At 34.5% G+C, this 10542-nt stretch overlaps 3 protein-coding genes across 3 annotated transcripts; 2 read left to right on the top strand and 1 right to left on the bottom strand.

Moving 5' to 3' along the window:
* Positions 1 to 105: 105 nt before the first annotated feature.
* LOC106451900 (protein disulfide-isomerase SCO2) lies at positions 106 to 1811 on the top strand. The gene is made up of 3 exons (XM_013893883.3): positions 106 to 557; positions 1145 to 1271; positions 1430 to 1811. The coding sequence occupies exons 1-3, from the start codon at positions 201 to 203 to the stop codon at positions 1498 to 1500; spliced, it is 555 nt and encodes a 184-aa protein (XP_013749337.2). The 5' UTR covers positions 106 to 200; the 3' UTR covers positions 1501 to 1811.
* LOC111204774 (putative leucine-rich repeat receptor-like serine/threonine-protein kinase At2g14440) lies at positions 1781 to 4552 on the bottom strand. The gene is made up of 9 exons (XM_022700192.2): positions 4352 to 4552; positions 3694 to 4234; positions 3154 to 3620; positions 2929 to 3064; positions 2766 to 2837; positions 2607 to 2675; positions 2459 to 2530; positions 2196 to 2267; positions 1781 to 2099 (listed from the first exon to the last, which is right to left on the bottom strand). Exons 1-9 carry the CDS (start codon positions 4416 to 4418, stop codon positions 2051 to 2053), a joined length of 1545 nt encoding a protein of 514 aa, XP_022555913.1. The 5' UTR covers positions 4419 to 4552; the 3' UTR covers positions 1781 to 2050.
* A 185-nt stretch (positions 4553 to 4737) lies between these two features.
* Positions 4738 to 9673, top strand: LOC125586965 (F-box/kelch-repeat protein At3g44120-like). The gene has a single exon (XM_048756955.1). The coding sequence runs from the start codon at positions 5327 to 5329 to the stop codon at positions 6287 to 6289; it is 963 nt and encodes a 320-aa protein (XP_048612912.1). The 5' UTR covers positions 4738 to 5326; the 3' UTR covers positions 6290 to 9673.
* The last annotated feature ends 869 nt before the right edge of the window (positions 9674 to 10542 follow it).

Here is a 10542-nt window from a genome sequence, read left to right as displayed (position 1 = left end):
AAACAAAATACTTAAACCGGTTGTTGACTAAAATACCGTTTAAGGTTGGTTGAACCGGTTGAGCCCTTTAACCTTTCTTAAAATAATTTACGATAAAAATATTAAATAAAATAAAATCGGAATAAATTTTTAATTCGTCGAGGTTGATTTACGTCACCCACTTTCATGGCCGCACCTGCAACTGCAAACTTGTCTTCTCAATGTTCCGATTATACCCAAACTGCTCTCTACCTTCTCTCGTCTTCCTTCCCCGCCATCCTCCTCGCTCCTTCCGTTGCCGCGCCACCGCCGATATCCCTCTAGGCGACGGAATCGGAGTACCACGTGAACCGGATTCAACCTCTGACACGGCGAGGTCTCGAGATGTCTCCGCCGCGGCCGGAGGGAACGGTGAATCGGGTAAGTGGAGGAAAAGGAGGCTGCTGTGGTCGAAAAGCGGAGTGAGTTACTTGGTAGGCGACGACGACGCGCTTCCGTTGCCTATGACTTATCCCAATACATCCCCTGTGTCGCCCGATGAGATTGACCGGAGGTTGCAGTGCGATCCTGTTGTCGAGGTTTCCCAACTTTCGTTTACTGATTTGATGATTTTGGATAAGTCTCAACCATTTAATTGTGTTGTAATAATCAGAGTAACATTTTAATTGTTTTTGAAAAGCTTTTAGTCAAAAAGAAAAAAAAAAAAGAAAAAAACATTTGAATTGTTTCGTGTGGAGTTTGTAAGCTCAGATTCTTGAAGGGTGATGATGTTTCTGAAGTGTGAATTTCAACAAATGGTTTAGAGATTTCTTTGGATTTGTGTGATATAAGGCATGGGTGTTAGCATTATGCAAGCTTTTCTTGATTTGGGGTTAGGATTAAACGAAGAAGAGGAGATAAGCTCAGATTCTTGAAGTGTTTCTGAAATGTGAACATTTAACTATGAGTTAGATTTTCCTTGGATTTTTGTATGGTAGAATCATGGGTGTTAACAGTATGTAAACTAAAGATGCAAGCTTTTCTTGATATGGGCTGGGGTTGGTTAGATGAAGAACGGAGTTTGACTTTAACTATCAGACTCTTTACTGGGTTCTATGCAATAGGCAGTGGTAACGTTATGCTTAAGAAGATATCCTGATTATAACATAACCCTACGATTTCTCAGGATTGCAAGGAAGTGGTTTATGAGTGGACTGGCAAGTGTAGAAGTTGCCAAGGATCTGGATCTGTCAGCTATTACAAGAAAAGGGGTAAAGAGGTTATCTGCAAATGCATACCTTGCCAAGGGATAGGTCAGTTTCTGAGATTCTAGAGTATGTATCTATGAGCTGCTTCCCTGACTGGAAAGGAATTCAAAGCCCCAATTTCTGAGTTTTTTTAATTTGGTTTCTGTCTCTAGTGTATTACGCAAATTAGTCTTGACTAAAAAAGAAGTTTAAACTGATTGCAGGATATGTGCAGAAGATAACATCTCGAACGGACATTGATGTGATGGAAGATTTGGATAACGAAGCATCTTGACCTTGGGTTTGCTCAAACCAGTGCACAACTATTAATACGAGTGCATGTGCGCTTGAGTTCGTTGTTGAAGTTGCTTCTTTGGGACGTTTGGCCCAAACAAGCTGATTGGAGATATAGACAGACAGAGACTACTGATTCTTGTTCTGATAATGGCTTCTTCTTTTTATCAATACTACCCAAAATAGGAAACTACTGTTATATATGTATCAGATCTTGAGCAACCATAAACTCTAGGAACTCTTTTTTGTGTTTAGGTTGTTTCAATTTTCCCCAGAGAGAATATAAAGCGGTAATACAATCTCTTACTTCAAGTTACTCTACAGGTCAACAGTGGTTCAAGAATATATACAAATGGTTTCCGTGAACTAAAAAGGAATTAATACAGTTATTTAGAAGTAGAACTGTCATGGCCCAGATGCTTCCTTGATTTAAACCTTCTTCCATGAGGTCTGTGTACTTCAGTTTTAGAGGCCAAGACAAATGACTCTGTAGTTTACAGATGCCTGATCTATCACTAATGAGCACTTGAATCCGATCGGTGTTAGCAACCCTAACTCGGCCCGGTGTTGTTTGTGCTTGCCATGTTCTCAGGAGACGCCCTACAACAAGTAGGAAACAAAAAGTTTGACATCAAAATTTATATGACAAATGCTTCTGTTTCTTTTTTAAGTGTTAAACATGGTTATGATTCTTACTGAATAGTTAGGCCCTTTCTCTGGAGGAGTGCACTAGGAATTGTACCTTGAAGCTTGTTGTTCTTGATGGACCTGCAGATTCACTATTAACATCAACCAAAATAAACTGATGCTAGTTTTGGTCATGATGATGCAGTCTGTTACAGGTCAACAAAACCTTTAGTTTCTCATATAAACTAAAATGAACATTGTTTAGCATGATCTCAGATTCATATGTGTAGGCTTGCTGTTATAACAAGAGAGGAGGAGCGAAATATGTTTACAGTATGCGGAGATTAGGGAGCTGTGCAAGTGACTCTGGAATCGATCCATTGAACTGGTTGTCCTCTAAATGTCTGCCTCATCCACCAAAAGAAAATGGTAAGGTTAGAATATAACAGTTATAGAAGTCTGGTTGCAAGAATGGCATACAGAGTTTCTAATCTCGTCATTGGACTCAAATCTGGTATCGGTCCTGTGAGCTTGTTCTTCCCTAACCATCTGCAAACCCCGAAAGTTGCAGCTGAAACTCAGTTTCCACAAAGAAACTCCCAGACATTAACAACTTTTAAGGATGCAAAAAGTCCTTACAGATCTTTAAGTGCAGTCATGTTGCTAATGCTTGGTGGTAGAGAGCCCGCTAGTCCACGATTTGTCAGATTCCTAGCAAGAGAACCAAAATCATAGATCAGTGGTTCTTCTTGATGTAGTTTACAGAAGCTTGTCTTAGAGTATTGAGTTGTTTTTTGCTTACAGAGAAATCACTTTGGTGATTTTTTCTTTGGAGCAAGTTACACCAGTCCACGAGTTGGGAAGAGGAAGGCATGGATCACCGGACCAATCTACAGGAGGCTCGTCGATGCTCTCTAACAAATCTTCCAACGCAGTTACTGCAGAACAACGTATTGTTTCCAATAGCTTATAATTCATCACATAATACAGAAAAGACATGAAAGCAGAAGGGGAACATGTACATTACCATCGCTTATATTAGTGGCTCCACCTATGGGAATAACCTGAAACACTTCTCCAGCATTGATCACTGCTCCCATAGGTGAACCTTTAGCAGTAGTCAACGTGATCGTAGTCTGACCTGACAATGGCCACTGACCTGAGTAAACCATAACCCCATTGGTACTCACGTTGAGTTTTCTTGAAAAGGTAGCTCCATTGATTGATGCACCAAAGGCTCTCCAGCTCAAGGGGCTTGGACTCCTATCATCCTGAAAATACAGAGCTATATAGTACTTTGTGGCTGGAAGAGGAAACGGCGGCCATTGAAGCTCTAGAGCCTTCCCTTTAGTCACTCTGAAGCCTTCCATGAAAGCTTTAGCAGGTGGAATGTTCCAGAAGTCTAATGGGTTAACACTGCTTTGAGAAGTCACCGTCTGATGCTTCTTGTCTGAAAACGGTTGCCATAGACGGTTATATTGGTCATCTGGATAGCTAGTGAACATAACATTACGAGTCAGGTTTAAAAAAAATTGAAAATGTGATATCATCAAACTATGATTATTACCTAATCATATCTCCATCTACTCCAAAGCTGTTCCTAGCGATGAGGCTGAGCTTGTATAACCCAAGATCAGTTGAGTTATACATTGTATCCTCAAGAGATTGCACATCTAAAGCCGATATAAAAGGTGACGAGAGAGTCTTTGCATTCTTAGCTAAACAAACACTTAGTGTCCTCCCAGGAACACCAACAACGATCTCGTAATAAGAACTCTGGCCCTTGGAGTAATCCTCTGATGTATTCACAACGCTCCATTTTGTGCCTCCGATGATCTGATCGAACACCGGCGGGCTGTTTTTACCGTCGAAGTTGCCGTAGTAGTAAGTGGTTCGGATAAGGTACTTGGAGTTCTTGGCGACAGGGAAGTTATAACAGTGTTTTCGTGATGACTTGTCTGGGAAGTAACGCAGTGTCGAGAGGATTGGGAGAAGGTCTTTTTGTTTTATTGTTGTCGTGTTTCCTACGTTGATGAATCCTCTGTCCGATGTGTAGTTTATCTCGTTGAGTTTCGTTGTGGAAGGTGATCCACAGTTTAAGTAAAAACCTTCAATGTGAGATGAAAGATGGCGTATTAGGGCATTGATAACGATGTTTAACATGGAATAACGAACGTTCAGATGAATACATGAAAAATATTTTGACATTGTATCAAGAATCATACCTCTAGGAGGAGGGAGAGCTTGAGAGATAGAGAACGTTAATAAGAGGAAGAAGAAGAAAGGAAGCATCGTGACGTATATTTGATGAAGAAGCAGAAACAAACGATCAGATTGTTTCTATGTTTTTTGATGGAGAGATTGAATAGGGGAATGCTTCAAAGGTATAGAAATCAACGTTGAAGGTTTCTAATATTGTTGATTTTCTTATTTTTAGCATCAATATGAGGTTTGAGTTTCATTGATCGAATAGGATATAGGCAAAAGAAAATTAGGAGGTGACTAAATAAGCTACATGCAATCTCTCTTTTCATTTTTTTTTGGTTGTTGTGTGTTTTTCTTTAATTTAACTTGGTGGTCATGTCCTTCGAATAATCTTTTGAGCTGAAATTTCATTAACAAGTGGTGGTATCTTTAGATGTGTTTTAATTTTACAAAACAGTTTTATGTTTCCTTACCAAGCTACTAACACATGTCTAAAGAAGATATTATTATGTATGTATTAAATTTAAAGCTTTTCGAGTTCAGTGATTCATATACAATGCGAAAAAAATATCATATAGATTCATCAAAACGTTATACAAAACTTAACAGCTTACCTTACCACAAATGTTGAGGGTGATCATACGGTAAAGCATGTGTCAAATTAAACAAATAGTCGGTCTATTTCTATATATCGGATAAGATAAATTTTAGAAAATAGAAACTAACATTGATACAGAAATAACCAAATGAATCGGAAGTTTCTTTTTAAAAAAAAAGTATACAGGAAAAGGTAGTTAAAAATATAAAAGGACAAAAGTAAAGAGTTGGTCTCCTTTAAAACCCTAAATTGTAACTGCAGCTGTTCCTTGTGGATCACGATGAAGATGTTGGAACTTCCAGAAGATTTGAGGATGGAACCGTTTATTCAACGACAAAAGAATCATAAGAAAGCACTGTGATAAAGCCTCAAAGCAGTTTATGGTTCTCATGCTGCTATGTCCAACTCATTCACAATTCTTCCAATGAGCATCATCAATCTCAATGGAACTCCATCTGTAAAACGTAAACGTGAGGTTGGCCTACTCGATCGGCATCACAATAACTCATATCGATTCCATATAGCTCAAGTCTTTCACTGCGACGGCTTGTTGTTATGCGCCTCTTACAAGGAATCTAGATTCCTGGTTTGGAACCGTCTTACTAATCAATCAATATGGACTCAGTTCAACAAACGTTACACGGGATTCACCTACCTTTTCCTCGGTTACAACGAAGACAGAAAATCATGTAATAAGAGTTACAAAGTCTTGAGCTTTGATCCTATTAGCATGATGAGTGATGTGGTAATCCATGATCTTAATTCTGAAGTCTCTGATTCATGTAGGACTATCGATAATGACAACCATCCAGGCTTGCCCCACATTGGTCAGAGTTTATCATTGAAAGGAAATACTTACTGGTTTGATATAGATGAAACAAAAATGCATCTTGGTATATTCTTGAACAAATTTGATTTTTCAACAGAGAAACTTGGACGTCGTTTGCTTCTTCCTTATCAGTGTCGAGAATATGAAAACTTGAGTGTTTCGGTTGTCAGAGAAGAGAAACTTTCAGTGTCGATACAACGCGGAATTACATCAAAGACTGAGATATGGGTGACAGATCAAATTGATGAGACCAAAGTTGTGTCTTGGAGCAAGGTCTTGGTATTGGATTTGAGTCGTGATCATCAGATTACGCATTTTGGAAGTTTCTTGCTAGATGAAGAGAAGAAAGTGGTCATGTGTTATGAGACATGGTACGACCCAGAAGAGGAGAACAAGTCCAAAGAAATGATATACATTGTTGGGGAGGATAGTAAAGTCACAGAATTGGATTTGGGAGTAGATATAACTGGGAGGTATGGGCAAACTATTCTGAATTATACCCCCAAGTTTGGTTCAATCGAGCCAGATTGAGGCAAAATAAAAAGATGTATGTGACTAAATAAGCTATAGTTTATATATATATATATATATATGGGAAGATTATATTCAAATAACACTAAATCATGTTTTAATTACTAGATTAGCTTGGCTGTTTGAAGTTAAAAAAAAAAAAATTACTAGATTAGTTTATATTTTTCTTTTTATTTACTAGAATGTTTTTCATACCTATAATACCCTTTCATTCCTTTGTTAACAGAAAACATAATTACAAAATGCCACTATTATTTTTTTTGCCACATCTTCAAAAAATAAAATTATTTACGAAATTGCCATAATAGATAAATAAGTATGCCGTTAAAAATCTGCGACACAAAATGACAATTTATTTTTTTAAATAAGATATTTTGTCTTTTTTTGTCTTTGATCGGGAATGGTATTTTTTAATTGTTATCTTTTCTATTTTTTTAATAAAGCTTATTTTTTTAAAATAAGATATTATATTTTGAATTCATTTATCTATGGGGTATTTTAGACTTTTGGTAGTATTTTTCAATTTCTTTCTTTTTACAAGTCATTCTAGTCATTACCCAAAAAATGTGAGTTATTTTAGGTAATTTCCCTATATATATATATATATATATATATATATATATTTTGGTGTGTGTGTGTTTTTTTTTACTTATTTACTTTGATCGTGTTTTTAAGTGATTACTAGATATTGACCCGCGCTTAGAAAGCGCGAGTTTATTTTTGAAATTAAATAAATTCTTCTTATATAATTTCTATATAAGATAATGTATAGATTTGAGGACATTTGCCCGGATGCACTGAATTGTACCAAACTGAATTTTTTTTTAAAAAAATTAAGCTGAATTTCGTAAATAACCGAGTATATCATATATCTTTGGAACCAAAAATAGAAACTGAACTGAAAACCAAATGAGTATTTAAAATTTTAAAATATGAATTATATACCTACAAATATTAATTATATTTAATTTCTAAATAACCAAATGTCCTAAAAATACTACTTATAAACCAAATTATGCAAAACAAATTAATGGCTCAAATATTTTTTATTCAAATAATTAACATTTAATTATTTATCCTATATTTTTTTCCAAACAATCTAAGCTATCTGATTTAAAGCGCAAGATATTTTACATTTGTGAAAATTTCAATAAAACGTATCATATGCATTGTTAGAATTTGTAAAGTAAATAAACATGTTCTATTTAAACCAGTCTTTTTTTACTAATTCCATTTAAATCTCCAACCTGTTTAGACCCATTTGATATTTTGTATGATAAGATTTATTATTTAGTTCATATATAAGGTTTTTATACACGAGACGATTCTCCATTACAACATATATTAAACATAACTAAACCATTGAAAATTTAATACTATTAATGGAACTATATGTGATAATGATCACGTCATGTGTAAACATGTTTGAATGATATGTCATGTATTCATGAGAATTTATTGTTAGAGTAATTATATAATAGATTATGGGAGAATAATAAATGAGTTCATTAAAATTATGTAAAGTATTTATATAGTTAGAGAAATATAAGGTAAGACAAAAAAATAGTTAAGTCTAATGAAATGATTTAACAACTTTGTTTAAGTAGATTTTTTAAGAATCCTTCTTTTTTAATAGTATAGATTTGAAGTGATATTTCATTAACAAGTGAGTATCAGTATATGCTTTTTAGCTAACACAGTTTTAAAGTTTTATTTTTACTAGGTGTGTTCCCGGGCTACGCCCGGGTTTTTGACTGTGAAAATGGTTAAGCAGAAAATCAAAGTATATTAATATAGTTTGTCTAAATTTTGTATAATGTAAAATAGTGTTAGGGAAAAAAAAACCACTGAATGTTGAATACAGAAAGAAAAAGTATTATCGATGGATATTGTTAATTGTTGATACAATGATTATTTTAATTGATGTAGGAAGTATTAATGCAAATTTTAGAAGGGTTGACTGGTCTTGTTTAATGTTTTTTGTTCGATCTCATGTGGAGTTATGCCATCAGGTTTATGATAGGAGTTTATTTCTCTTTTGGAAGCGTTGTATGATATCAATGTTGTTGTCAAAGTAAAAGCGCGATCCTGGTGTGGTTGTGAGTGATAGTTTTCCTGTAGAAGTGGAATATATGTAAGCATTTAGTTGACATAAAATTTATGTTTAGTTTATTACCTTCATGTAACCGTGGAATTATACTTGTGATGATTACGATTTGGTTTTTCCTTGTAGATATGCGATTGAGCTCTCTGAAATTAGCCGCCTCGTTGTCCCATATAGTTAAACGTACCAATTTGGATCTTAAAAAAATAATACAGGGTGGGAAATAAATCTTATATTATAAAATGTTAGTACCTGTCTAAACGCAATCCAATGATGATCTTTGTATCGTTTTTGTGGTTATATATATCACTTCCTTGGATTAGGCATATTCAGCCAACAACATCTGTGGGATTAATCTTTTTAGTAACATAAAAGAGTATTTATTGGTATGTGAGATAGGTAATGAAATCTTTGTTTTACCTGGGAGGAAGTTGGTTGCACTGGCTATGCTGATCAACTGGGTGTAGTGTCGGGGATGGAATATGTATGAACGAATTGGTGGTATGTTTTCTTGAACATGTGTAATAATTGTTGTCTCATTGATATTGATTATGTATGGATGAACGGTAAGCTTGTACCGTTGGTTATTGGGAAGGAAATTAAAATATCTAATGTGATAAATTTCTCCTTCCTCGAACCGTTGGTACATTTTGTCCGACGTAGAAATAGGGACCCTCCCTTCCATTTGTTGTTCCTGTTTAGTGGTTAAAAGCAATTAATTCAAATGTTGTTAATCTGATAAAGACATAGTATTATTTGAAAAACCTGGATGTCAAGACACATGAAAGTTGTTCGTAGGAAAGCATTTTTGTTTTTGTGGTTTGTGATGGGGCATATCCTAAGGATCCTAACGATTATTGGGTGTGGTCCGAGGTTGTCGCTTTGGTTGTTGTGAACTTCGGCTGCATGTCCTTCACACATAGGAATGAAAATTATTTTGTGTTGGCTATCTTTTATATTTTGTATATTTTTATAAGCGGTTTGAGATTTTGTAGGCACGAAGAATGTTAAACTTTTTTTGGTTTAGGTTATAATCTTCCATTATTTGGAGTTAGCTTATATTATTTTAATCTCAAAAGTAGTTGTGTTGATGGTTTAGCTGTTATTTGTTAGATTTGTCAAATTTTGTTGGTTGTCCAACGTAAAGTAGATTAGTTATATGTATTCTCCTAGAACCTCAACTCTTGCAAATATAAACCAAAACACAACCCAAAAAATCATACAAAAATAATAACCTTAATCTCTTGAAAATTTGAGTTTGGTATAAATAATGTTTAGAAGCAAAATAGTCATTATCATTATTAAGAGAATATACTGAGGTCTTAAAACAGAGAAGCGGAAATCATAAATAAGATGGTGGACTTTTTTACGAAGAGGATGGTAGATTTGATGGAATTTTCTTGAGTTGGAGAGCCTGAATTTTTTTTTGAAATAAGTCAGTGAAAATAACTTAGCAATAGGAATCAATTTACTTAATTAATAGAGTAGGGAGATGTACTTGGAAGTAAAGAGGTATCCATTATACGGGAAGGAGTTTTAAGTCTGATTCATTTCTGTTGATAGCTCGAGTACTGCGTAGCAGATAAATGTGAACTATTAGATATGTAACCACTTAAGAAACCTTCCATGAGATCCTGAGTTTTCAGTTTTACTTACTCTCATGGGAGTGAAGGCGGTTGAAGATTTCTTTGTAGACTATGTTCTTCACTTTTTTGTTTTTGTGAGTCTTCGCTTTTGATGATTTTTAAACACATATCAATCATACATGTTTTTTTCGTTATTAACACTAACTCTCTTTTTTAACACATTCTTATTTAAAAAGAATTATCTTATGTTCATCAAACCATATACAATTTTTTCTTTATTAATACTAACTCTTATAAAAAATGAAATAGTAATATATGAGAATACCAGGTTCTATTATATGTAGTTAATAAAAAGATACTAAAATACAGTTCTTTCTATAGTATACAAATATGTCCACGAAAAATAATTTATGTTTTTTAATAATTGATTACTAACCTTACTAAGTTTTAACAGATTTATGGGAACCAGTTGCATCCCATCTATAATCCCATCTATATACTACAATATCAGTGAATTCTATTTTATTAGTTTAGTAACACTGTATCTGAGTTTTGAATTTGAA

Source organism: Brassica napus, chromosome C5, assembly GCF_020379485.1.
Source record: "Brassica napus cultivar Da-Ae chromosome C5, Da-Ae, whole genome shotgun sequence".
Lineage (NCBI taxonomy): Eukaryota > Viridiplantae > Streptophyta > Magnoliopsida > Brassicales > Brassicaceae > Brassica > Brassica napus.
The sequence above is the reverse complement of the archived record's forward strand: the minus strand, read 5'-3'. Positions and strand labels throughout refer to the sequence as shown.

What these genes read in the sequence shown, in the direction of transcription:
- LOC111204774 (XM_022700192.2), bottom strand. Translation starts at nt 4,418, where the DNA reads ATGCTTCCTTTCTTCTTCTTCCTCTTATTAACGTTCTCTATCTCTCAA. An exon ending in ATCACCAAAGTGATTTCTCT is followed by an intron (nt 2,838 to 2,928) that starts GTAAGCAAAAAA and finishes TTCTCTTGCTAG; the next exon opens with GAATCTGACAAATCGTGGAC. An exon ending in ATGACTGCACTTAAAGATCT is followed by an intron (nt 2,676 to 2,765) that starts GTAAGGACTTTT and finishes CGGGGTTTGCAG; the next exon opens with ATGGTTAGGGAAGAACAAGC.
- LOC125586965 (XM_048756955.1), top strand. Translation starts at nt 5,327, where the DNA reads ATGTCCAACTCATTCACAATTCTTCCAATGAGCATCATCAATCTCAAT.
- LOC106451900 (XM_013893883.3), top strand. Translation starts at nt 201, where the DNA reads ATGTTCCGATTATACCCAAACTGCTCTCTACCTTCTCTCGTCTTCCTT. An exon ending in AGTGCGATCCTGTTGTCGAG is followed by an intron (nt 558 to 1,144) that starts GTTTCCCAACTT and finishes ACGATTTCTCAG; the next exon opens with GATTGCAAGGAAGTGGTTTA. An exon ending in CATACCTTGCCAAGGGATAG is followed by an intron (nt 1,272 to 1,429) that starts GTCAGTTTCTGA and finishes AACTGATTGCAG; the next exon opens with GATATGTGCAGAAGATAACA.